Here is a 27,563-nt window from a genome sequence, read left to right as displayed (position 1 = left end):
CGCTGCTCCCTGCTGCTTCTCCAGGGCTGCCCTGACCTCCCTGGGGGCTTCCTTTTTAACATGCACCTCACAGTGTCCTGCAGAAGCGAGGAGCTCTGCAGTGGCTAGAGTGGGAGCCCTGCAGTGTGGCCTTCCCATCTGCTGGCCTGCCTCTCTCCACCTGCCTGCTGCTCTCTGTGGAGAATGGGGAAGGGGAATGATCCCTCCGGTCTGGAGTTCCAGGGCCTCTGAGGACTGGGAAGTCTGAGCCCATGTGGAGAAGAACCAAAGGGCTATAGGGACCCTCCAGACAGCCTCGCGCTCCCCTGGTACAAAAGCAGGGGAGGCTGGCCCCATGTGGCCAGGTGTCTTTGTTGAACTCCCAATCTGATTGTTGAAGCCCTGTTTCTCCCACTGGATACCAGCTTTCTCTTAAGCCTTTTCCAGAATCCCTCTGTCCACTCTCAGCCCCTGTTTCTTTATGGAGCCTCATCTCTTTTTTCCCATCATCCAATTGAGCCCCAGCCCCTTGAAGAGCCCTGCTCCTCCCCTTGGGTTCCTTCAAGGGACCCCATCTCATCCCCAGAGTCTCCACCTTTCCCCTGAACCCTATGCTGTCCCTGAGGCATTACCCCTTTTGGAGCTCCCATCCCTACCCCATTTAACCTGTTCTTTACAACAAGTGTTTTAAATCCTCCCTACCTCCCCCAGTCCTCTCCCCCATGTCTTCACTTACACCTCATTTTCCAAAGTGTAGGCTGACATCACGGACTCCCTCAGCTTCCTGACAGCATCTCTCTAGACGCATCCAGATTCCCAGCCACCCTCGTCCCCTTCCTTGGCTCATAGGAAAACCTAGGACCACTCATCCCAGGCTGATCCTTCCTCCAGGGCTTGAGCCCATCTCCTCATGACCCCCTCCATCCCTGAACTATTCTCTCTTCTGAGGTTTAAAGACTATTTTTACTGGCTCTTTCCATCATTCTGAAAACATGTGCAAAGTCGCTTGCATCCTAAAAAATATTTCTGCAGCCCCATCCCACCTTCCATGTCCTTCATAATCGAGTTCTTAGAGCATAGACACCTACTCTTCACTTCCCTTCAATTCTCCCCTCACTGTGGTCTGATTTCCACACTCCCTGTCATTGACATGCCCTGGCAGTGGCCACAGATGATCTCTTGAGAGCTATCTTCAAAAGCTACTTTTCGGTGCCTATAATAATTGTTACCATTTATTGAGCACTTTCTATGTCCTGGAAACTCTCTATTGGCTCATTTCTCTTTGCCACCAACCCTCTGATGTAGGCATAAGTATCATGACCAACTCGCAGACAAGGAAACTGACACTTAGAGGTTAATCCGTTTTGCTTAAGTTCACCTATCCAGCAAGTGATGGGGCCAGAATTGCACATGGATCTTCTAACTCCCGAGCCTGAGTTACTAACCTCTGAACGCACTGTGGCATTTGACATAATCGACTCCTTTTATTCTTGAAATGTCTCCTGTTTCTATGACATGGCATTTTCCTGACTTCCCTCCTACCCCTCTGCCCACTCCTTCTCAGGTGACTTCACAGGCTCCTCTTCCTTTCTTCACAGTCCCTTTTTAAATGTCAGTGGATCTCTGCTCATCTCTCTTCTTCTCTCCCCTGGGCTGTCTCATTCACTGCTATGGATTCAGCTGCCGCCCATGACTCCCACATGTCCGCCTCCAGCCCCGATCTCCCCACCGAATCCCAGAACCTGACATCCAACCACCTGCTCAACAGTTCTATGCCAAGCTCAAGGTGCTCAAGCCCGACCCTACCACCTTTCCCCAGACTTGTTTCTCTGGGGTTCTGTGGCTCAGTGAGCGGCAGCACCCTCCCCCAGGTCCTCAGCCAGCAGCCTGGCAGTCATCCTCGACTCCTCCCGCCCCCTCATCCCCCACGTCTAATCAGGCTCACTGATGCTCCTTAACACCTCTCATTTCCATCTCCTCTTCCCCCTCATTGTCATTGTCTTAATTTAGGCCTCATCATCTCTTGCCTGGATAACAGCATCAGCCTCCTAATTGGTCATCCTCTTGCCACTTGAGCCTCTGCCCTGCTCCTGGCCCTCCACAATCCAGCCTCTGTTTGGACTGTGGGAGAGCTCTTTCTGCAACACAAATCTGATGTCACTCCCCTGCATGAAGCCCTCTGTGGCTCCCCACAGCGGGGAAGGAGAAAGGATTTGGAATGTAAGCAAGTTGAAAGGACGAAGGAGAAGGAGGGGTAGAAGGGTGACTGAGGTCAGGTGATGCCTGACTGCCGGGCATGGGATTGACACAGGTCACTTTGGTCTCTGATCATCAACCGCTTGACGCCTGCCATGTCACTCCCTCAGACTCTCTAGGTGGCCCTTAATTAAGTGCAGAAGGTCTGTGGAGGATGACGAGGTGCCTCTTGTAAGGGAGGGGGACAGCCGGAGACCCTACCTCCCCTTCCGCCTCTGCATGTACCTGAGTGTGCCTGTTCAAGCCAGGGCAGAGCACCTCTCACTGGCAGTGGGCAAAGAGTCCTGGCCTCTAGATTTACTAGGGTCATGTCTGAGAGACAGAGACCCCTGTTCCTGCAGGTGCCGCAAGATGACTGGGGGGGTTACCCCGCTGGTGGCAAGGACGGGGAGATCCCCTGCCGCAGGATGCGGAGTGGCAGCTACATCAAAGCCATGGGGGATGAGGAGAGCGGAGACTCAGACGGCAGCCCCAAGACATCTCCCAAAGCAGTCGCCCGACGCTTCACCACCCGTCGCTCCTCCAGCGTGGACCAGGCCAGGATCAAGTAAGGACAGGGAGGCCGGGGGGTGTGGGGTCGGGAGGCTGATGCTGGGCTCCTGCGGGAGATGTGTGTAGAGTGGGTGCCAGTCAGGTAGTCCTGCTTAGGTTTCAACTGGGGTGTCTCACTCCGCTCCATGTAAAGGGAGGGTCTTGGTGGGAGTCCTTCTCTGGTGCCTCTTTGGGAGTCTCTTTACCCAGGGTCTCCTAAGGGATCTCTCTTCGGGGGTTCTGAGGAATAGGACTTGCTCAGAGACCCCAGTGCTATTATCTCCCCTCCCCCACCTCCTAGCAGTCCACTGTTCTGACTCCGGAATTTCGCCCTTTTCCAGCTGCTGTGTCCCACCCCGGATCCACCCCCGGAGCTCCATCCCTGGCTACAGCCGTTCCCTCACCACTGGACAGGTAGGGAGAGGCCCAGTATGCCTGGAGGAAAGAGTGAAAAGGGGATTCAGTCCCATGCTCAGCTTAGGTCTTAAAATCAGAGGGTCTGCCTGTGGAGAGAGCTCAGGCCTGTCTCTGGGGAAACTGGGAAACCTGCCTGAGGACTCCTGGAGCTGACTCAGGCTGGGAGTCTCAGAATCACAGCCTTAAAACCCACCAAGCGTCCTCAAAGTGATGAGCTTGTAAGGGCAACGCCAGTGCCCTGGGGCTCTTCACAGGCCCGATTGCTCCCTCCTTGCCCCCATGTAAAAGGTAGGATTGATCTGTACAGACGGGGCACAGGCCAAGCTGCAGTCTCAGACATGAGACCTGGGCCTGAATTCTGCCACCTTACCCCTCTGTCCTGAGGAACCACCAGCAAGAAACCTTACTTTTCAACACTTCTGTTTCTCATCTTTAAAATGGCAATAGTAGGGACAGTTATTTTGCAGGGGTTTTGTGAGAGTTCAGTGAGAAAATGTATGCAAACGCAAGGTACTTGGCCCGAAAATGGCATTTTATAAATGTGAGTTCCATATCTAAGTGTAGACTTTCCCCTTAATTAGACAGAAGCAGCAGCGTTTAGTGATTAAACACATGAGATGGGGTTGAATTCCAGCTTGGCTACTTACCAGCTGAGTGACCTGGGGCAAGTTACTTGACTTTTTTTGAGCCCCACTTTCCCTTTTTAAAAATAGGCATCATAATAGTGTTCTTGGCACATAGCCAGCACTCAGTAAAGGTTAGCTATTTTTACTGTATGCTGGGGAAAAAATGCAACGCAAAAGACTGTCCACATTGGCTGTCATTGTTCACTGCTGCAGTCCCTCAGTATTCCTTTGTTCCATTGCCTGAAGCAGGGAATCTGATTGGCACAGCTCTCTTTTTACATCAGACCAGCCTATGTTGTTAAACCCACGAGTTAATGCCTAGCCCTCATTTTACCTCACCCATCAGCCACATGTAACACAGTTGAAGACTCCCTCCTTCCTGAAAGACTTTACATGGTTGGCTTGGAGGAAACCACACCCTCTACATTCTCCTAGATTCCCTCCCTGGCTGCTTATCCTCAGTCTGTGTCTTGGGTGCCTCTGTAACTCCCCAGGATCTAAACCCTGGAGTTTTCTAGGGCTCAGCCCCTGGACTTCTCTCTATACCTACTCCTTAGGTGATCTTGTCCGGGCTCATGGCTGAGAGCCTGATGACTACCGAATGTATATCTCCAGCCCAAACTCTCCTGTAAATGCCAGGCATATATGTCTAACTGTATTGAAATTTCATTTGGATGTTTAGTAGCCATCTCAAACTTAAGATGTCCAAAACTAAACTGCTGATACACACACCCTCCACAATCCCCTCCCGCCCCTCGCTGCCGCAGTTGCTGCTCTATCCTCTGAATTCTCCATTTCAGATAATGTCAACTTTATTCTTTAGAAGCTCTGGTTTAAAAGCCTGAAGTCAGTCTTGACCACTTTCTCTCTCTCACAACTCACCTCCAATCCTTCGGCTGATCCTGCTGGTCCCACCTTTAAAATATATCCAGGATCCAACCACTCCTCACCACCTCCACTGCCACCGGTTCTTCCAGGCACCATGTCCTTTTGTCTGGACGACGGCACTGCCTTCTAGTTGGTCTCCTGTATTTGCTCTTGCTCCACTTCATCCTCTCTCATTACAGCCCACGTGATCTTTAAAAACTATAATCACACCAGCTCTTCTGTTCAAAACTCTCACCTTGCTCAGAGTAAACATCAAGAACCAACCATGGCTTTCAAGGCCTGCATGACCTGGTGACCTCGCTGGAGTGGAGCTGCCTCTGAGTTCCTCTCCTAACGCTGTTTCCCTCCCTCCCACTCCAGCCACACTAGACTCCCTAGGGCCCTTGCATTTGCCACTACCTTTGCCTGGATGTCACCTTCCCAGCCACTCTCAGGGATCACTTCCTAACTTCTTTCAGGTCTTTTCCCAAATGCCCTAAAATTTTAATTTAACGCTCCCCTTCCAGCCTTTCCTATTCCCCTTCCCTGTACTGTCATTGTCGAGGTCTTCTCCGCCTTCTTCCTCCTGCTCTTTCTCCTTCTTCTTAGCACTTTGCACTATCTAACATCACATATACTTGACATATTTAGCCTGGAGGTATGGCTTCTTATTCTTGCTTTATAGAAGATGAAGTAAGTTTAAAGCAATAGAGATGTCACTCTATTATGTCTCATACTTTTTTCCCCTTACGTCTATTTTTTTTTGTTTAGTATTTGCCTAGAACACCTTTTTCCATCTTTTACTTTAAAGCTTTTTGTCTATGTCTCAGGTATATTTTTTGAAAATAGTTATAGCTACATTTCACCTATATCCATCCTGATAATTGCTTGAGAGTTTAGTACATTTATATTTATTGTGATTACTGATAATCTGTGATTACCCCTTGGCCTAAACCTAGGGTAGTGTGATGACCCTAGCCCTAACCCTTGGGTTTATTTCTGTCATCTTATTTTGTGCCTTCTATTTATCTTGCCTTTGGGCTGATGCTTTCCTGCTCCTTTGCTGCCTCCTTTTGGTTTGAGTTTTCTTTATTCTTCTCCCCACCAAATCCCACACTGGTTTAGTAGTTATATATTCTATTTTATTCTTTGTGGTTACCCTTATAATTTTCATATGCATATTTGACTTAATGTCTGAGGCTGACAGTTTTTTCTGTACTCCTTCTGAACAATACAGAGGCCCTAAGACAGTTTTATTTTTATTTATTAATTTTTTTTTTGTGACGGAGTCTGGCTCTGTTGACCAGGCCAGAGTGCAGTGGCTAGATCTCTGCTCACTGCAACCTCTGCCTCCTGGGTTCAAGTGATTCTCCTGCCTCAGCCTCCCGAATAACTGGGATTATAGGTGTGCGCCACCACACCTGGCTAACTGTTTTGTATTTGTAGTAGAGACGGGGTTTCACTATGTTGGCCAGGCTGGTTCCGAACTCCTGACCTCAGGTGATCCACTTGCCTTGGCCTTCCAAAGTGCTGGGATTACGGACATGAGCCACCACACCTGGCCGACATTCTGATTTTGATGACCTCTTCCCTTCTTGTTCTTCTTTTTTTTTGGCAACAAAAATTTATTTTCTCACAATTCTGGAGGCTAGAAATCTGATCAAGGTGTCAGCTGAGTGGTTTCTACCGTTCGGTAATTTGTATTTTTATATTTTTTATGTTGTTTGGAGAACAAAACATTTTAAATTTGATGATGCATAATTCATCAATTTTTCTCTTCTTGATTGTGCTTTGGCATAAAATTTAAGAAATCTTTGTCTAATGCAAGATCACAAAAATTTAATGTTTCTCCTAAGAATTTTGTAGTTTAACATTTATATTTAGATGTATGACCCACTGTGAGTAGTGTGTGTGTGTGTGTGTGTGTGTGTGTGTGTGTATGTGTGTGATTCAAGTTAGGGGCCCAGCTTTATGTTTTTGAATGCGGATATCCAATTTTCCTAGCATCATTTGTTGAAAAGGCTTTTCTTTCCTCATTGAAATTTCTTGGCCCCTTTTTTGAAATCAATTTACCATAAATGCATGTGTTTATTAATGAACCTTAAAATTTATTCCATTGGTCTGCATGAACCTATCTTTATGCTATTACCACATGCTTTGATTGCTGTAACTGTGTAGTAAGGATTGATTTTGGTAAGCTGAAATTATACAATTTCGTTACTCCTTTTAAAGATTGCTTTGTGTTTTGTGTTTCCTTTGCATATACACATGGATTTTGGGTAGGCTTGTTGATTTCTATAAAAAATATAGTTGGGAATTTGAAGGGATTGCCCTGAATGTGTAGATTAATTTATGGAGTATTGTATTCCTAACAATATTAAGTATTATTATCCTTGAATATTGGATGTATTTCCATTTATTCAGTTCTTCTTTGATTTCTTTCAGCATTTATTTTACTTATTATTATTATTATTTTAATTTTTTTTTTTTCTTTGAGACGGTCTCGCTCTGTCGCCCAGGTTGGAGTGCAGTGGCATGATCTCGGCTCACTGCAAGCTCCGCCTCCTGGGTTCACGCCATTCTCCTGCCTCAGTCTTCAGAGTAGCTGGGTCTACAGGCGCCCGCCACCACGCCTGGCTAATTTTTTCGTATTTTTAGTAGAGAAAGGGTTTCACCGTGTTAGCCAGGATGGTCTCGATCTCCTGACCTCTTCATCCACCCGCCTTGGCCTCCCAAAGTGCTGGGATTACAGGCATGAGCCAACGCTCCCGGCCTATTTTACTTTTAATTTTTATTATAAATTGACAAATTGTGGGTGTATATATTTATGGGGTACAAAGTAATGTTATGATTTATGAATACAATGTGGATAATGAAATCAAGTGAATTGAAATACCCATCACCTCAAATACTTAAGTGATCTTAGGACACTTTAATTTCCTTGACTTCTTCCCTTCTTATGTGGACTTACGGCCCAGTATTTTAGTTCTATCTTTTAACCTGTCAAATTAGTCTCTATTATTATTGTTACTTTTTATATTATTAGCTCTTGATGATATACACTCACATCTCTACCTTTTTTACTCCTCACTTTACCTCCTTACATCTCATTGTTTCCTCCTAAAGTATATTCTTCAGTAATTTTTTCAGCAAATATCTGTTAGTAGCAAACTTGGACTTTAACAAAAATATATTTTACCCATACTGTTTGATACAGTTTAGCTTATTGTGGGAATTCTAGCTTAACATTTATTTTCTCTCAGTGTTTTGAAGATATTCTTTTGTCATCTGTCTGTTGTTGCCATTAAGGAGTCTGCTATCATCCTGATTGTCTTTGTAAGTAGTTTTAATTTCTCTCAGGTTGCTGTTGAGATCTTGCTTTGATTTCATTGTTCTGCAGTTTTGCTATGATATGTTCATGTGTGTGCTCCATAGATCTGTGGATTCCTGTTTTTCATCAATTCTGGAAAATTCTCTCATGTTATAGTTTGCATAGTATATCTTTTCCCCATCCTTTTACTTTCAACTGTTTGTGTTTCAGATTTAAGGTATGTCTCTTGTAGACAGCATCTAATGGGTTTTTTTTTTTTTTTTGCTTTATCTTATCACTATGCCTTTTGAATGAGTGTTTTGTCCACTCATGTTTTATTTTATTTATTTAATTTGTTTTTGAGGTAGGGTCTTGTTCTGTCATTAAGCTACAATGTAGTGGTGTGAACATGGCTCACTGCAGCCTTGACCTCCCAGGCTCAATCTATCCTCCCACCCCAGTTCCCCAAGTAGCTGGGACTAGAGACACATACCACCATGGCTGGCTGATTTTTGTATTTCTTGCAGAGATGGGGCTTCACCATGTTGCCCAGGTTGGTCTCAGAACTTCTGAGCTCAAGTGATCCACCCACCTTGGCCTCCCAAAGTTCTGAGATTACAGGCATGAGCCACCATGCCAGGCCTTCACATCTTAATGTGGTGATTGATGTGGTTGGATTGTCTTATACCATTTTTTGATCTTCTGTTCCTTCTTTACTGTCTTCTTTTGTATTAAATCAATAAATATTTTAGCGTATCATTTACATTTATTTGTTAATTTTTTTACTATACAGTTTGAGTTACTTTCCTAGTGATTGCACTAGGAATTACAATGTATATCGTAGCTTATCAAAATATAATCACGGTAAAATATAGAAGCATTGCTCTATTATAACTCATTTTCCCCCTTTGTGCTATTACTGTCATATATTACCTATATATGTTTTAAACCTAACACTTGTTATAAACCAACATTGGTATTATAATAAGTGCTTTGTGTAACCTTACGTCTTTTAAAAAGGTTAAGAGAGGAAGCGAGGAAAATATATTTATAGAGGCTCTTGTATTTACTCACATATTTACCATTTCTGGTGCTCTTTGTTTCTTCTTCTGTATTTGAGTTACCATTGGGTGTTACTTTATTTTCTTTTTAGCCTGAAGGACTTCCATTAGTGCTTCTCATAATATAAGTCTCCTGGCAATAAATTATTCAGTCTACATTTATCTGGAAATGTTTTTATTTTTACTTTATCTTGGAGGAATAGTTTTGCTGGATATAGAATTCCTGGCTCACAGTTATTTTTCTTTCAGCACTTTGAATACACCATTCCACTGCCTTCTGGTGTTCATTATTTTTGATGAAAAGTGAGTTGTTTCCCTCTATGTGATGAACTGTTTTTCTTGTGCTGCTGTTAAGATTTTCTCTGTTTTCAGCTTTCAACATTTTGACTGTAATTTGTGTGAATATAGATCTCTTAGTGTTTAACCTACTTTAGGTCCATTGAGCTTCTTTGATCTCTAATGTTTTTTGCTTTTTAATTAAATTTGGTAGCTAGGCACAGTAGTGGGCACCTGTACCCCTAGCCACTTGGGAAGTGGAGGCAGGAGGATTGCTTCAGCCCACAAGTTTGACCTGTAGTGCAATATGTTATGATTGTGCCTGTGAATACCCACTGCACTGAAGCCTGGGCAACATAGTGAGACCTCATCTCTAAAGAAAACAAAAACAAAAAACAAAAAACAAGAATAAAAACAAAAGGAAAGTTTTTGGCTATTGTCTCTCCAAATATTTTTTTCTGCCCTGTCTCTTCCTTTTCCTCTTTTTTCTCCTCCTCCTTCTGGAACTCCCATCACATGTATGGTGGTATGCTTGATGTTGTCCCATAGGCCTCTGAGGCTGTGTTCATTTCTGTTTAATATTTTTTTTCTCCATTATTCATACTGGAGAATTTATACAGATCCATCTTCATGTTTACTGATCATTTATTATGTTGAGCCCCTCTACTGAATTTTTAATTTCAGTTACTATACTCTTCAGCTCCAGAATTTCCATTTGTTCCTTTTTTTAATCTCTCTCTCTTTGTTGTGATTTGTATTCATGAAGTCATTGTTGTCATGCTTTCCTTTAAATCTTTAAGCATGGTTTCCTTTAATTCTTTGACATATTTATAATAGCTGCTTTGTAGTCTTTGTCTGATAAATCCAACATTTGGGGATATGCATACCTTCTTGTTTATTTGCATGTCTCATAATTTTTTTTTTTTTTTTTTTTTTTGAGACGGAGTCTCGCTCTGTCACCCAGGCTGGAGTGCAGTGGCGCAATCTCGGCTCGCTGCAAGCTCCGCCTCCTGGGTTCACGCCATTCTCCTGCCTCAGCCTCTCTGAGTAGCTGGGACTACAGGCACCCGCCACCATGCCCGGCTAATTTTTTTTTGTATTTTTAAGTAGAGCCGGGGTTTCACCGTGGTCTGGATCTCCTGACCTTGTGATCCGCCCGCCTCGGCCTCCCAAAGTGCTGGGATTACAAGTGTGAGCCACCGCGCCCGGCTGCATGTCTCATAATTTTTTGTTAAATATTGAACATTTTAGGTAATATATTGTAGTAATTCTAGATTCTTATGTTTTCCTCTTGAAGATTGTTATTGCTTTATTTGTTTGTTAATCCCTGAATGTAATCTGTGAAATCTGTCTTCCTGACAACATGCGGCCTCTGATGTTTCCATTCAGTTTTATTTCCTTCTTATTTTTATTTTTAAGCCTTTTTTCTTAGGGATTTCCCCCATATCTGCATAGCTTAGTGTTCAGCCAGAGATTTTTCGGAGGTTGTGCTCAAGAACCTCAAGCTAGTTAGACTTTTTCTCTGCCTATAGTTCTACGTCTGAGCTGGGGAGGGCAAAGTTCAGGTTGTTTTCAAACCTACCCTGGCTTTTACTCTTCACCAGACTCTTTTATTTCCCCTGCACACGTATATAGGCTCCATTGGATGTGTGGGTGGCTCAGGCTTCTCTGGTCTCTGCTGTGCATTCACCTAGCTTCAAGTTAACCCAAGATATGTGGAGAGCTTATCAAACTCCCTTGGTCTGTCTCACTCCCTGGAATTTTCTGATAAATTCCTGGCTAGTTTGCCAGTCCATTGTTTGGCCAAAACATTGCTGAAACCCAGCCTAACAGTGCTTCTGGCCTTCCCTGTTCTTGATATTATAACTGACAATGCCCCAAATTAAGTGGAGCCCTCTGGCAGAGGCAGTGAAGCAGCTGATTTTTCACAGGCGGCACCACGTTTGTTGAAGTATTGCAACTGATAGTGTCGGGGGCCTGGTGAACGAGGGCAGCCTCAGGCAAGAATACGATAGAGTTGTGCTATTCTTACCCAAAGTTCAGTAATTTTTATGAATACATGTTTCTTTGTTGTATGTCTTTGATTGATTTGCAGAACGATAAAATGGTGGTTTTTGACAGTTTTGTCCTGCTTTAGAGTCGTATTTTCTTCTGTTTTCAGTTCCATCTTTTAAGCTTAGGACTTTTAAACATCACTTAAAAGTTATTTTGTTTTACCTAGGGTAGTACTAGCTGCTATAACAGAGAAATCTTGAATTCTCAATGGCTTAACTCAATAAAAGTTTAGTTTTTGTTTATGTCACAATTTGTATTTTCTATTGCTATGTAAGCTATCCCCAAATGTAGTGTCTTTAAACAACAAATATGTATTATCTCACAGTTTCAGTGGGTCAGGAATCTGAGTGCAGCCTGGCTGGGTGCGACTGGGTCAAGTGTCTCAGAAAGTTGCAATCAAGGTGTTGGCCAAGGCTGCAGCATCTCAAGGCTTGACTGGGTGAAGATCTGCTTCCGTGCTCACTCACATGGCTCTTGGCAGGCTACAGATCCTTGCTAGTTACTAACCAGGGACATCAATTTCTTCTATGTGGGACTCACTACAGGGCTACTCACAGCATAGCAGCTTGCTTCCCCCAGAGCAAAGGCTCTGAGAGAAAGAGAATAAGAAAAGCTGTCTAAGATGGAAGCCAGGGTCTGTTTGTAACCTAATCTCAGAAGTGATATCCCATTGTATCTGCCATATTCTATTCATTAGAAGTGGGCCAATAAGTCCGGTCCACACTCATGAGGAAGGGATTACACAAGGGTGTGAGTTCCAGGGGATGGAGATCATTAGGAGGTATGTCAGAGGCTATCTCCCACGTGGTACACTCACCTTCAGTGGAAATTTATCTGTGAGAAGCGTGAGCAGCTTGGGTTAGGAGTGAGTTCCCCAGGAAATATTTTGCAATTGCTTCTGTTAGAATATCCCTGGTTTGGGACTATTTTATGTTAATTTTTAATTTTGGGGGTGTGGCCCATGAAGGTTCATGCAGATACACAGTACCGTGGCTGTGTGAGGACAAGCTTGCAGGTACAGATTCTTAGGGGATTTGCCTCTTTTCCTTTCCCGCCATCCCTGTACTTCAGACCAGCTTCCTTGTCATCAGCCTGTGGTGATGACTAATTTTTTTATTTTAGTCTACATTTTCATCAAAGGTTTCACTTTTCCTAACTTTATGCAGGTTCTCCTTTCCAATTCCATGCTTCATGTGGGCCCGAAGCCTTCCTCCTATGCCCAAGTGGGTGTTAAAACTTAAGCTTTTACCAAAACGCTGAGACCAACAGCCCCTGCCCCCACCTCCCGCCTCCACTGGGCTGTTTGCAGCATTGGCTCACACAGTTAATATTCTGATTTTCCAGTCTCCTCTTTGCTTTTGTTCCCTGGGGACTTATCTCGCTTTCTTGTGAGCTCAGCTATGCATATAAAGCAACATTTGTCATATTTTATCCAATGTTTTGAAATGGGAGAGTTTTCTAAAGGTTACCTAAACTAAATAACGCAAGTAAAGCATACAGGATGTTGCCTGGCCCCCTGTCGGACCCACCAACTCTAGTCTGGACAATTTCCAATCAGACACGAAGCATTTTTACTTTAAATATTCCATGAGCTTGGAAATAGCTACTGATTCCAGTCTGGTTCGGAGAAAGGCTAAGGATCTCATCCCAAGGGGATTCTTTGACTTTGAGTCTCCTGTAAGTGGGTGTTGGGGGAAGCAGGGTGCAAGTCGGTGCAGGGATAATAGGAGCATTCACAGTACAATGTTACAGTTTTATAATTGTAAGATAGTAAAGATCAACTTGGGTGTAATATTTCTCTGAGAGTCTCTGAGTCCGTGTTCCCCTTGTGTCCTGGTCTCCTGTTGGAACCCCAGAAGCTCCTCTTGGCCAGCTGAGCTGGCAGGTGTATGACCCCAGGGAGTTGTTCGCCCTCTTTTGTCTGCCTTGGATAGAATTGGTTGTGAGTATTGCCTGTGGGTGGGATTTCAAGAGATGCAGAACCCCAGGGAAACAGGCACTTCTCATTCTGAGTGGTATTGTCACCGTGATTTAGCAGCCTCTTGTTGCTAATAATAGTACCTAAAGTTTATTGAGCATCTACTGTGTGCCAGATATTATGCCTAGTGCTTTATACACAGAACAGGGCTAGAGATACAGAAATATACTACGGAGTGAGATTCCTTTCATCCCTGGTGTCTGGACTTGAGACCAGCGTGCTTTCTGCTAGGGTTAGATGAGCTCCCCTGTGCTCCAAGAGGGACACGCTGGGCTGCATTTGTTCTAATTGGGGAGTGTCTTGAGCCTAGCCCAGAAATAGCAGGAGTTAGTTCAGTTCCTGTGTTTTAGGAAATACACTGGCAACTGTTGTCTTTGGTGCCTCAGAAATACAGAGACAGAAAGACTGAGAGGTAGATGATAGAGTATCATGGTGAAAGCCACAACTGTCACACAAGTGTGGCTTGTGTCAGTCAAATATGATAGAACTTAACTTCTACGGGGTCTCAGATTGATTTTCCATGGCCTGGGATTTCCATGCACTTGTAATGAAGCTCCTTTAGAAAAAGCTTCAAAAAGTTCAGACAATCCTTCTTTTTAATTAGCAGGCCCACATTGCAACCAATGAATCTAAATCTCCAGCAAATTTGGCTCTGAGCTTCTAAGCAGCCAAAGCAAGAGAGGTGTTTTGTTAACCCTGGGTTCAGATCCTTGGGGTGGGGCCTGAGTTAATGTAGGTTTAACAAGCTCACCAAGAGAATCTGTTGCTCAATCAGCCTTACATGGGAGCCAGGAAGCATGACATTTAATTTCAGTTTTATCACCTACCAGCTGGGCATCCTTAGGCAATTCATCTGCCCTCTCTGGGTCTTGTTTGTCCATTAATAGATTGGAATAGAAATGGCTCTATTTGAAGTAGAATCCAGTGAAACCATGTTATGCTTTGGAGGCTGAATTGTGGAAACATGGAGCTGCAGTTTACACATGGATCAGGCCACTCCTTTGAGCCTCTGTTGACTGCACATCAAGATAATGCCGTGAATCTTTCCTGGGAGATGTCACAAGAGGCAGCCATGTGATACTTGCTGTTACGTTTGCCATGGGATGCTGTCGAGGACTTCATCCAATGGACTCCACATAATCATCCACAGGGGATGATTGTCTCTTAGTCTCAGGGACAGGAATTGTTGTGGTTCTCATGGGCATCTGGCCTGTGTTTACCAGGCAGGCCCTGAGACCTTCGCATGCCGCTAGCCGAGGGCTTACTGTGTGCCAGTGCCTGTACCAAATGCCTCACATGTTTTTCTTTGAGTCCCCCCAATAGCCCTATGAAGATGGTACCATTATCACTCCCATTTGACAGGAGAGCAAACTGAGGCCCCCAAGCTTTAACTTTCCCAGGCCATTCTGCTAGGAAGTGGTAGAGCCAGCACTTGAATCTAGGAGAAGTCTCACTCATAGCCCATGCAGGCAACTCTGAGGCTATACTCCCTGATGCTTTGCCTGCTTGGAAGCTCAGGGTTAAATATGTGCCCATCTTGAGCAATGTTCAGGACCTTGTCACCTGTATTCTGGGTGTAGCACTTACCTCTGGTAGCACCTTTTCCTGCCTTTACTTTTTCTTTGCACCAGTTTTCTCATGTAATGTGAATGAAGCTGCAACCTCTGTGGTATATTTAGTCTTTGTGTGGTGGCGTGCGGCACAGTTCCATGAACAAATTTTTGTTTTGCTTTTTTTCATACTTTAACTTTTTTTTTTTTTTAACGCCATGGATTCTGCACCACCAAAATACCAAAAACAAAACCAAGAACCTCATCCAGCGATGGCTAAGCTTTCCTCAGTGGGGGAGGGTAGAGAAGGAACCCACAGGTTAAGCCAGAACCCGAGTGAGTGGATAGAAGGTTGGGGAAGGCAAGGGCCGGGTGCGGTGGCTCACGCCTGTAATCCCAGCACTTTGGGAGGCTGAGACGGGCGGATTATGAGGTCAGGAGATCGAGACCATCCTGGCTAACACGGTGAAACCCCGTCTCTACTAGAAATACAAAAAAATTAGCCGGGTGTGGTGGCAGCTGCCTGTAGTCCCAGCTACTTGGGAGGCTGAGGCAGGAGAATAGGGTGAACCCGGGAGGCAGAGCTTGCAGTGAGCCGAGATCACGCCACTGCACTCCAGCCTGGGCAACTGAGAGAGACTCTGTCTCAAAAAAAAAAAAAAAAAAAGAAGGTGGGGGAAGGCTTGGGACACTGGCAGGTTAATAACTTTGCTCCATCACTTACGCATTAGTTTCCATCCTGCCACTTGGTATTTTATATATATATAGCATATATACATGTAGTGTGTATATATAGTATATATATGTAGTATATATATAGTATATGTATGGTACATATGTACTATATATATATTATATATATAGTACATATATGTAGTGTATATATATAGTGTGTGTATATATATATATATATATAGCTTTCAATCAATTTTGTAATGTAATGGATTATAAATAATAAAATAAAAGGTGTCCTCCATGAAGTCCCCACCCCCATACTGGGCAGGAGGGTGCATGCCAGGTCCCTGGTCCTCTCTGTCGGGGTCAGGTGAGAGAAACGTCAGGGGATGGGACTAGGTGGAGAGGAAAACACGGTGGTGTGCAGCCCGGAGTGCAGCCAGCCAGACGCCTGGAAGAGGCATAGGTGGGGTGGAGGTGGGGGTGGGGGTGGGATATTTAGAGGAAAGACTGGGCCCCAAGACAAGCCTGGGGAGCAGAATGGGGCAGAGATGCCCCCATCTTTCTTTGCAAAGAGTTAGGGTTTCTTGTAGTTCAAATGCGGAAGAGTCGCCCACAGCCTCTGCAGATATAGAGAGGTCTTCCCCTAAGGCAGAGCACCCCAGGGACTTCCACCCCCTCCCGGCACCTCATAACTGTCCTCCTGACGCCCTGCCCCCAGCTCAGCGATGAGTTGAACCAGCAGCTGGAGGCCGTGTGCGGGTCGGTGTTTGGGGAGCTGGAGTCCCAGGCCGTGGACGCCCTGGACCTGCCCGGCTGTTTCCGCATGCGGAGCCACAGCTACCTCCGGGCCATCCAGGCCGGCTGCTCTCAAGACGACGACTGCCTGCCCCTCCTCGCTGCCCCTGCCGCTGTCTCAGGGAGGCCCGGCTCCTGTGAGTACACCTCCCTGCCCCTGGCCCGGCCCTAGGCTGGAGAGCGCCCTGGGTCCGGGTTCTGGCCTCCCCCTCGACTGTGCTGTGACCCGCGCAGATCGCTCGCTCCCGGGGTCGGATGACGGGGAGAGCGTCCCTTGGCGTGTGTGCAGCAGCACGTGGAGTGCGCGCCGCGGCAGGGTCCCGTAGGGCCTCCTGGGGGTGGGAGTCGGGCGCGGGCCCAGGACCCAGGCAGGGCCGCGAGCCTCACGCACTGCGTCTCTGCGCTCGCCGGCCACAGCCTTCAACTTCAGAAAGGCCCCGCCCCCCATCCCGCCGGGAAGCCAGGCCCCGCCCCGCATCTCCATCACCGCCCAGAGCAGCACCGACTCCGCGCACGAGAGCTTCACGGCGGCCGAGGGCCCCGCCCGGCGCTGCAGCTCCGCCGACGGGCTGGACGGCCCCGCCATGGGTGCGCGCACCCTGGAGTTGGCGCCGGTGCCGCCCCGGGCCAGCCCCAAACCCCCCACACTCATCATCAAGACCATCCCTGGCAGGGAGGAGCTGCGGAGCCTGGCGCGGCAGCGGAAGTGGCGGCCGTCCATTGGGGTGCAGGTATGGAACGGGGAGGCGCCCACGAAAGGCGCTGACCCTGGCCGGTCGGGGCTGGGGTGAGGGGCTGGAAGCGGCCTTCTGGATATGTCGACATTCTTTCTGGCTTGCCTTGAGCTGCAAGTGAACCCCGTGCCTGGACATCGACGGGGCTGCTCCAGCCAGCCCCCGCCCACTCCCTCGTCCCTCGTCCCTCGTCCTGGCACCATCGCCTCTCCTGGCTAATGGAGGGCGCTGGAGGGCCGTGCCCAGTGGTTGCCACTTTGAGGCCTGTGACCGACCGCCTGGGTCTCTCATCTCGTTCAGGCAGATGGTCTTTGCAGGACCTGCCAGCTGGCTTGGGGCGCAGCCATTGCTAGCCGTTCTCCCCGGGAAGGGCTTTCACCTTGGCTCGCCACAGCCACTGACTCCTCCACCCTGCCACCAGGTGGAGACGATCTCAGATTCGGACACCGAGAACAGGAGCCGGAGGGAGTTCCACTCCATCGGCGTGCAGGTGGAAGAGGACAAGAGGTAGGTCACGGTGGGACTGCCCAGGCTTCGTTGGGAGACAGGAGGAGAGAGGGCTGCGTAGTGTCCCCACTAGCCCAGTCTTCCTGCACATCCTCTTTTCCTGGAGGTGAGAGCAAGCCTTTTTATAGAGGGTGGTCAGAGCAGCCACAGGGGCTGTTCCATAGAGATGTCACCAGAGGAGTTATCAGACCTAGAGTTCTTGTGCCCATGCCCACCCCAGGTGCTCAGAGGCAGACGGGAGATATACAGCAGTTGCAGGGAAGGAGAGGATGGGAAAGGTTACATGTAGGTGCCGAGCAGGCCTCCAGCAATTGTCCTTTCCAGGGGATGATAGGATCTGCCAATCCCTCATTACATCCTGTGGTGTACAAGTATGTGAGCTCAAAAAGAAACAAACAGGAAGATTGCCTCTCAGGGGCCCCTGGCAGATATGACACTCCTCCTCATTTGGCTCACACAAGCATTTAAGCAGTTGGGGGTACCTATTACATGCCTGAGTCTGTGGTGTACCTGAGATAGTACAATTACCAGCAGCCACTATTCTGGCATTAGGTGGCCTCAGAAACATTGACTCCTTAATTTTCACTGAAGAATTAGCATTGCCAGCTCTGGAGGGGATACCAGAAAGAGGCCTCTCTGTTGTTGGGTGCCTGTGGGGAGAAAGGGTGTCTGGGAACTTGCCAGGGGCTGGCCATAACGGTTTCATGGTAATCTGAGCTTCCCAGACCATACGACTGGAGGAATAAAACTAATGTCCGAGGCCGGGCGCAGTGGCTCACGCCTGTAATCCCAGCACTTTGGGAGGCCAGGGTGGGTGGATCACTTGAGGCTAGGAGCTTGAGACCAGCCTGGCCAACATGGCAAAACCCCATCTCTACTAAAAATACAAAAATTAGCTGAGCATGGTGGCACACTCCTGTAGTCTCAGCTGCTTGAGAGGCTGAGGCACGAGAATTGATTGAACCCAGGAGCCTGAGGTTGCAGCGAGCTGAGATTGCACCACTGCACTCCAGCCTGGGCGACTGAGCGAGACTATCTCAAAAAAAAAAAAACAAAAACAAAAAACAAAAACACACAAAAACTAGTGTCCCACTAGCAGTGGTTCCTCGCAGCTCTGTTCCCAGTTGCCGTCCTTCGCCCAGATTTCCCCAGCTATTTCTGGGATGTCATCGGGATGTCTTGTGTTTGTGCCTGATGAAATTTTTTTGGTATTCCTATGGGATTCACCATTTTTCTCAACTTCTGATTTGGCTCCCTGAAGTTCTGTATGCTCCTGGGGCTGTAAATGCCTTCATCGAGGGGGGCATAATGCTGCCCTGGTTGCCTGCATGACTTCTAAAGCTGCTGCCCTCCAAACTTTTACTGTGCCACAAAGATTTCAGAAAAATAGCATTTTGTGGCAAACTCAATTTGCAAATCTGTGACTTGAATTATTGAGAGATGGGGTAGGAGTCATGGATGGATGCAACTCTATGTTCTGAATCCTACCCACCCCCAATTCTAGTGCTATCCCGTGAACCACCAAGCCCACTCATTCCCTTTAGAGGCTTTTTGGTTCCTTGTGTAGATAGGTCCGGGGGGGTGGGGGTTCCCCACATTCCTCCTAATAACCCTTGAATCCTGGGAAGAGTGCTGCAGGCCTTCTAGCTGAGACTCTTGCTAAATCAGCAAACTCTTGTCATTCATTGATTGATTCATTCATTCATCAGATACTTACTAAGCACATGTTGTATGATAGCTCCTATGCACTGTGTTAAATGCTTCAGGAAACATCAATGACATGACTCCTGCGCTCACAGGAGCTATGGTCTAGAGGGAAATCAAGGCAATGAATAAATAATCCTTGAATAAAAATATGACAACACATTATGATATAATAGGTAGTGGGATTTTATTGCATATTATGAGGGAATATGAAATAAAAAAGGAGGAGATAAGAGAGAAGGGACCTTATTTAGATTAAGCAGGTGACATTTAAGCTGAGACTTGAGGATTGACTAAGAAGTCTCAGGTGATGATTGGAGGAAAAGCATTCTGGGGAGAGGGAACAGCATATGTGGAGGTGTTGGGGCAGGAAAGAGTTTGACATGCATCGGGAACTGAAAGAAGGTCCATGCGGCTGGTGTGGAGTGGGGCAGGGGAGTGGGAAGGGAGTTAATTGGAGAACAGGCAGGGGCAGGTTATGCAGAGCATGGACATGATAAGGAATTGGAATCTAATTATGAGAAATGAGTAGCCATGTAAAGGTTAAAGAAGGAATGCAACATGATCTAACTTATGTTCATGAAAGATCACAAGCTGCTGAGTGGAGAATGAATTCGAAGAAAGTAATAGTGGAAACGAGAAGGCTAGTTAGGAGGATTTTTCATGATCCAGAAGAAAGGTGATTGTGTTTTGCAATATGGTGGCTATTGTGATTGGGATGTTTTTCTTCTATTGCATTTTACAACTAGGCACTGCTAGTGTGTGGTAGCACTGTTAGGTTTATTTATTTTTATTTTTATTATTTTTGAGATGGCATTTTGCTCTTGTCGTCCAGGCTGGAGTGCAGTGGCATGATCTCGGCTCACTGCAACCTCTGCCTCCCGGGTTCACGCCATTCTCCTGCTTCAGCCTCTCAAGTAGCTGGGATTACAGGCACCCGCCACCACGCACGGCTAACTTTTTGTGTTTTTAGTAGAGACGGGGTGTTGCCATGTTAGCCAGGCTGGTCTCAAACTCCTGACCTCAGGTGATCAGCCCGCCTCGGCCTCCCAAAGTGCTGGGATTACGGGCATGAGCTACCGCACCCGGCCTCTACTGTTAGGTTTTGTATGTTTTGTATGTTGATTTTGTATTCAGTAACGTTGCTGCTGAATTAGGTCTCTCTTATTAGTCTTATAGGTTATCTGAAAATCATGATGGGCTTCCTATATAGTCAGTTATTTTTCTGTGTGTGAAGATATTTCTTTTAAATCTGTATTTTCATTTATTTTTCTTGTAATATTGCATTGAATAGGACTTCTGTTCAATGTTCAGTAGTATTGACTTTAGTGGCTATGTTTTTTCAAGATGATGTTTGCTGCAAATTTTGATGGATACCATTTGTCAGGTTAAGGAAATCCCTTTCTATTCCTAGTTGGATAAGCATCTTATTTTTATTTTCTAAAATAGAAAATATGAGTGAAATTTTATTGAATCTTTCTCAGAATCTATTTAGATGATCATAGATTTTTCTCCTTCCATGTGTAACATGGTGAATTATATGAATGAATGGATTTTCCATTCTTTCATTCCTGGGATAAACCCTGCTTGATCCCATTGTCAGTTGGGATTAAATTTGGCTGTGAGTCACAGGGCCTCAGCAGTGTCTTAAACAAGTGTATTTTTCTCTCACTTAAAAAAAAAAAAAAGCCAGCTTAGATGTAGGGCATGCAGTGTTAGAACTCCAGGCTCCTTCTATTTTGTACATCATTTCATGTCTAGGGACGTCAAGTTCAAGCTCCCCCAGTCATGTCTGCATTCTGAGCAGTGAGAAGGAGGAAAGAGGAAGAGGGATGCAGTCCTTCCTTTTTAAAAAGACTTCCTGAAAGTTACACACAACCACTTTCATCACATTGGATAAAATCTCATCACATGGTGGCACCTAGCTGCAAGGGAGGCTGTGGGTTATATAGTCTTTTGGCTGGGAAGCAATGTGGAGGGTGTAAACTACTTAGCTAAGAATCAGGGTTCTCATGCCTAAAGACAAAGAATAGCTATGTGGAGCTCTAGGGGTTTTTGTTACAGTTTTGCTATATTATTTTTATATACATTATTAGATTTTTGAACAGTTGCTACTTTAAAATTTTAAATCATTTAGATTTATGAATATATCATAAGTGATATATCATAATAATTGTAAGCCTACAATTTTTTGCTGCTATTCAATTCAGGTATTAGAGCTAAGATAGGCTCCTAAAATGAATTTAGTAGGTTTCTCTGTGTTCTTGTTCTTTGGAACAATTTGTGTAAGACAAGAATTATCTATTCTTTAGGTTTGGTAAAGGTTGCCTATAAAATTATCTAGGCCTGATGCCTTTTGGGGATAGGAGAGACTTTTAAAACTACAGCTTCGGTTTCTTTTGTGATTATTGACCTATTCTGGTTTTATTTTTTTTCTTGAATCATTTTGGTGATTTATATTTTATTTAAAAAAAGAAACATTTTATAAAAATTGACAGTTTTCAAAGTTTTTGGCACAAATATTCTTTCTCATAGTATTAAAATGTTATCAATATTTATTGCATCTCTATATTGATATTATTGATATCTCCCTTTGCATTTCTTCTTCTTCTTCTTCTTTTTTTTTTTTTTCTGAGACAGAGTCTCACTCTGGAGTGCAGTGGTGTGATCTTGGCTCACTGCAACCTCCACCTCCCGAGTAGCTGGGATTACAGGCATCTGCCACCATGCCCGGCTAATTTTTGTATTTTTAGTAGAGACGGGTTTTCACCATGTTGACCAGGCTGGTCTCGAACTTCTGACCTCAGGTGATCCGCCTGCCTCAGCCTCCCAAAGTCCTGGGATTACAGGCGTGAGCCACTGTGCTTGGCTGCCTTTTTATTTCTAATACCATGTATTTATGTCTTACCTGTCTTTCTTGAGTCAGCCTTGCCTGAGGTTTGTATATTTTATAATTTAAATATATTTTTAGGCTGGACACAGTAACTCATACCTATAATCCCAGTACTTTGGGAGGCTGAGGCGGGAGGATTGCTTGAGATCAGGAGTTCAAGACGAGTCTGGGCAACATAGTGAGACCTGATCTCTACAAAAATTAGCTGGACATGGTGGCATGCCTCTGTAGTTCCAGCTCCTGGGGAGGCTGAGGCGGGTGGATAACTTGAACCCACGGGTTTGAGGGTGCAGTGGTCTCTGATCACACCACTGTACTTCAGCCTGTCTTTGAGACAGTGAGACCTTGTGTCAAAGAAAAAAAAGGGGGGGAAAGAAAAAAATACGTATGTTGAGACTTATATTTTATTCGTCTTTGAAAAAAACTAGTTTTTCGTTTTGGTGAGCAATCTTTCATATTTCTTCTACTTTTGGTGATTTTCTTTTGTCTGCTGTGTTTGTCTTTCTTTATGCCTCTTGAATTCATCCCTAACTTTCAATATTTTTTATTTTTTAACATGTGCTGTTAGGGCTATAATTTCCCTTGTAACTCTATCCTTTTATGGCTATATCTCATAAGTTTTGAGAAGCGGTATTTTTATTGTACATTTCTGAATATGTAACTTTCATCTTTCATCACTTTTATCATAATTTCCTTTTTAACCTATGAATTTTTAGAATAATTTTTTTTTTTTAGTTTTCAAATGAATTTTTTTGACAGGGGACTGCGTTTTCATTATTGATTTCCAAATTTGCTACACTGTGGTCATATTATGTATCTATTGTATTTATTGCTTAGAATTTGTTGAGACCTCCCTCATTATATGTATATATATCATATATCAGGGGTCCCCAAACGCTGGGCCGGGGACTGGTACTTATCCATGGCCTGTTGGGAACCAGGCGGCACAGCAGGAGGTGTGCAGCAGGTGAGTGAGCATTACTGCCCGAGCTCCGCCTGCTGTCAGATCTGCGGTAGCATTCGATTCTCACCGGAGCCTGAACCCTATTGTGAACTGCGTGCGTATGTGAGGGATCTTGGTTGTGTGCTCCTTATGAGAATCTAATGTTTGATAATCTGTTTCCCGTTACCCTCAGATGGGACCGTCTAGTTGCAGGAAAACAAGCTCAGGGCTCCCACTGATTCTACATTATGATGAGTTGAATAATTATTTTATTATATATTACAGTGTAATAATAATAGTAGAAATAAAATGCCCAATAAATGTAATGCGCTTGAATCATCCTGAAACCATCCCCTACTACGCCCCCCTGCAGCTTCTGGACATTTTTTTTTTGTTTTTGAGACGAAGTCTCGCTCTCGCCCAGGCTGGAGTGCAGTGGGGTGATCTCGGCTCACTGCCAGCTCCGCCTCCCAGGTTCACGCCATTCTCCTGCCTCAGCCTCCCAAGTAGCTGGGACTACAGGTGCCCGCTACCATGCCCGGCTAATTTTTTTATATTTTTAGTAGAGACGGGATTTCACCATGTTAGCCAGGATGGTCTCCATCTCCTGACCTCGTGATCCGCCCGCCTCGGCCTCCCAAAGCTCTGGGATTACAGGCGTGGGCCACTGTGCCTGGCCAGCTTCTGGAAAAATTGTCTTCCACAAAACTAGTCCCTGGTGCCAAAAAGGTTGGGGACCGCTGTCATATATGGTCAAATTTATAAATTATGTTTTTCAAATGTATTTTTTTTTTTTTGTACATTTGATCTACCAGTTCTGAGAGGTGTGTTAAAAATGTCTCACTATGATTGTGGATATGTCATTTTCCCTGGTAACTTTGTTAATTTTTACTTCAGTTTGAGAGTGTGCTGTTTATAAGCATTCAAGCTTATGATTGTTGTATCTTCTTGATGGCTTGGCTCTTTTATCATTAAATAGGCTGCTTTTCATCCTTACTAATGGCTTTTGCCTTGAAGTCTTTTTTGCCTGATTTTTATTGCTATGGCTGCTTGCTTTTGGTTAATTTTCCAATACATCTTTTTCCATCCTTTCATTTTCAACCTTCCTATATCCTTATGTTTTAGATGTGTTGCTTATTTTTTTATTTTTATTTTTATTTTTTTGAGATGAGTCTTGCTCTGTCACCCAGGCTGGAGTGCACTGGCATGATCTCAGCTCACTGCAACCTCGCTTCCTGGGTTCTAGCAATTCTCCTGCCTCAGCCACCTGGGTAGCTGGGTTTATAGGCGTGTGCCACCACACCTGGCTAATTTTTTTGTATTTTAAGGAGAGACGGGGTTTCGCCATGTTGGCCAGGCTGGTCTCGAACTCCTGACCTTAGGTGATCCACCCGGCTCGGCCTCCCAAAGTGTTGGGATTACAGGAGTGAGCCACCATGCCTGGCCTATGTGTGTTGCTTGTAAGCGATTTATAGCTGGAGTTTAGACATATTTAATCCATGTATATATTTTTCATTACTGATCTGAGTTTATTTCTATCATCTCTTTAAAAATTTTCTAGTTGACATGCTTTTTCTTTGCTTTCTCCCTCTCTTATTTTTTATCTTATGTTGAACTGATCAACAGTAAATAGAGTTTACTTTATTTCTCTTCTTCTCTCCACTGGTTTGGAAGTTTACATTTTAGTAGTGATTTCCCTTAAAAATTTGACAGATATACTTAATTTCATATTTTCCTAATAAAGTCTAACATTAGTCAATGCTTCTGTCCCTCTTAGGCACAAAACAAGAATCTTGGAACACTTTAATTTCCTTCTTAATTTTCTCCTCCCATCTTCCATGTTATGTTTATCTAGTAGTTTGATTATACCTCTTTAAAAGTCTCCGCGAAATCAGCTGCTGTTGTATCTTTTATGCTTTTACAGTTTAGATTTACAAAGGTGTTTCTGTAATTTGTGTGTTCACTATTGTTTGTTACTGCCTTCTTCTTCCTCCTGGTTCAGTTTCCTTCATGCCGAAGCACTGCTTGAAGTTTTAAAATTAATGTCTCCCCTTGAGGCTCGAGGTTTCTTGTGTTTCACAGGTAATACTCATTTGAACCCCACACCTCCACACAAGGAAGCCTTCATGTTCCGATTTCCCAGCATCCTCCTTCCAGGCCACATTCCTGCGTCCCTGGCATGAGCATTTCGAGTCCAAGTTTGCAAATGAAACAGACCTTCTTGGCTGCCGGCTTTGCGCACAGGGTCTCTTTCCAGCTCCCCTTGCTGCACAGGTTTGGGGTCTCTCCTCTCATCCTCCCTCAGCGTTTTCATCCAGCCTCTAGCATATGTCTGGTGTGATCTCCCTGTGGTTCACTTGGCTTAGACCCCTTCTCACTATATGGGCTTTGAATTTCCTTCCTGTTTCTGATACCCAGAAATTTCTCGCTCCTATTTTCAAACCCACCATTGTAGCAAAAACACCTTTTTGGTTTTTAAAAACCCAGCATTTCTATGCGTTTAGGGTGTGAGTGGGAGCTTCCTAAGTTAATTCAGTCTACTCTATTGATCAGTGGTCTGGGTAAGGCTGAGAGCAGTGGATACAGAGAGAAGTGGGCGAATTTGAGCAGCATTTTGGAATGAAAGTCAGGGAAGGGCAGGGACAGGCAGAGAACGTGGCCTTCCTTGCTCTCGTGTAAGTGCTTGGTGAGGTCTTGATGTGGCGGGCTGAGGAGAGGACATGGTGTTGAATAAGCATCTAAAGAACCAAATTGCCTCGGACAGGTGATCACACTGGGAATTCAGAGGGAGTGACAGGTGGGGAGAGGGGAAATCTGGCCCATCTCTTTGGCCAGGCTTCCTGGCCTGTCTGCTGCAGGCGTCCTTAGTCATACACCTGCACAGTCCTTTCTGTCCCTTATGTCCCTGGCACTTTAAGTCTCACTCCTCACACACCATGCCCCAACTGGTGCATAAAAGCGAGCCATGAATTCCAGCAGCCTCGCCTGGCCAGCATTCAGGCCTAGCCCGCCGCACACAGCCCAGCCCCGTTTTCTTTGACTCTCTTGTCCTTACTGCTGTCTCGCTCATCCCAGTATCTGTTTCTCTCTCTGTACTTTGGTTTTAAAAATTGCTGGGCAGGAAATATCTCTTCTCTTCTGCCTTTCAGGGTGTTCCCTGCTCACGTCTTGAGTGAGGATTTTGGACTTACTGTCCTTTCTGTCTGGGAATTGTCTGTGAGTCCTTCCAGTTGCCCAGCATCAGTGATGACTTGGCTTAGAATATAAGGAGAGGGGGCTGGCACCCCTTCAGTTCTGTCTCCATTGCACACACCCCCCCACCCCCCGCCAAGATTCATCTGTCCACAGATATTTTTTGGATCTGTATTATTTGCCAAACACTGTGCTGGGCACTGAGGATGCAAAGGTGAGCAGAACCAGAGACAGCTCCTGCCCGTGCAAAGCTTACCACCAAGTTAATCTAAGAATCTCATTAATGATGTAGCCGCTGTGCCGGGTGCCACAAAGGAGAGGCATGTGAGCCATGACAGTGGAGACTATGGGGCTTTGAGTCTGTCAGAGGGGTCAGGCATGGCTTCCCTGGGAAGTGACGTTTGGGTGGAGATCTGAAGGATGAACAAAAATTAATTGAGTGAAAAATGGGAGATAAGGTTCCAGGCAGAAGGAATAGCATATGCTCAGGCCTTGTGGTGAGACAGAACATACTTAATCAGTTACCAGCTGTGTCTCAACATGTCCTTACAGCACCTGTTTCCCTAGACCCAGCACACTCCGGGCCATGATAAATGGATGCATCAGATGTCTTGCTGAATATTAGCAAAGGGCCCTCTGAAGTCATAGAAAATGGGATTTTTGCCTCCAAGTCTGTCTAACCATAGGGATCTGCCTGTATCTTCCACCTCTAATTCCTCCCAGACAGACCTTATCTTAAATTGTAAATTTAGCAAAACAAAACCAACAATATCAACAGCAAAACCCACCAAAATAAACAAAAACCACCAGGATGCCCAGTTAAATTCGATGATCAGATAAACAATGAATACATTTTAGTATGTCACATGCAATATTTGGGACATACTCATAGTAAAAAAATCTGTTATTTATCTGAAATTCAAATTCAACTGGGAGTCCTATATTTTATCTGACAACTCTACTTATACCTGCTTGTGCCCACTAAGGGCCTCCTGGAGAACTCTGTGGAAGAAGACCTGCCTACCTTTCCTTAACATTATGGTCATCTCTAGCTTTGGGAGCTTGGGAAGGGTATGTGCTGAAAGAATGGCCCCTTGAGGGCTGGGAAGGAAGCTTCCATCCCCATTAAGTTATACTCCAAGAACAGTCCTGCAAAAGCAACAAGAAGCTGACTGCCCAAAGCCCTGGGCGCAGACGCCACCTCCATTCCT

The 27,563-nt window shown here is 45.2% G+C and overlaps 1 protein-coding gene across 5 annotated transcripts in view; it reads left to right on the top strand.

The window, feature by feature from the left end:
* DLGAP3 (DLG associated protein 3) overlaps positions 1-27,563 on the top strand; it is a 66,951-nt gene that overhangs the window by 26,737 nt on the left and 12,651 nt on the right. For all 5 annotated transcript variants that reach the window (XM_030823388.1, XM_030823391.1, XM_030823390.1 and 2 more), the window contains 5 exons: positions 2,577-2,782; positions 3,108-3,180; positions 16,303-16,516; positions 16,797-17,110; positions 17,535-17,620. In XM_030823388.1, coding sequence (XP_030679248.1) covers positions 2,577-2,782; positions 3,108-3,180; positions 16,303-16,516; positions 16,797-17,110; positions 17,535-17,620 — 893 coding nt within the window. The remainder of the gene's footprint in view (positions 1-2,576; positions 2,783-3,107; positions 3,181-16,302; positions 16,517-16,796; positions 17,111-17,534; positions 17,621-27,563) is intronic.

The sequence above is a fragment of the Nomascus leucogenys genome, chromosome 12 (genome assembly GCF_006542625.1).
Source record: "Nomascus leucogenys isolate Asia chromosome 12, Asia_NLE_v1, whole genome shotgun sequence".
Classification (NCBI taxonomy): Eukaryota; Metazoa; Chordata; class Mammalia; order Primates; family Hylobatidae; genus Nomascus; species Nomascus leucogenys.
The sequence above is the reverse complement of the archived record's forward strand: the minus strand, read 5'-3'. Positions and strand labels throughout refer to the sequence as shown.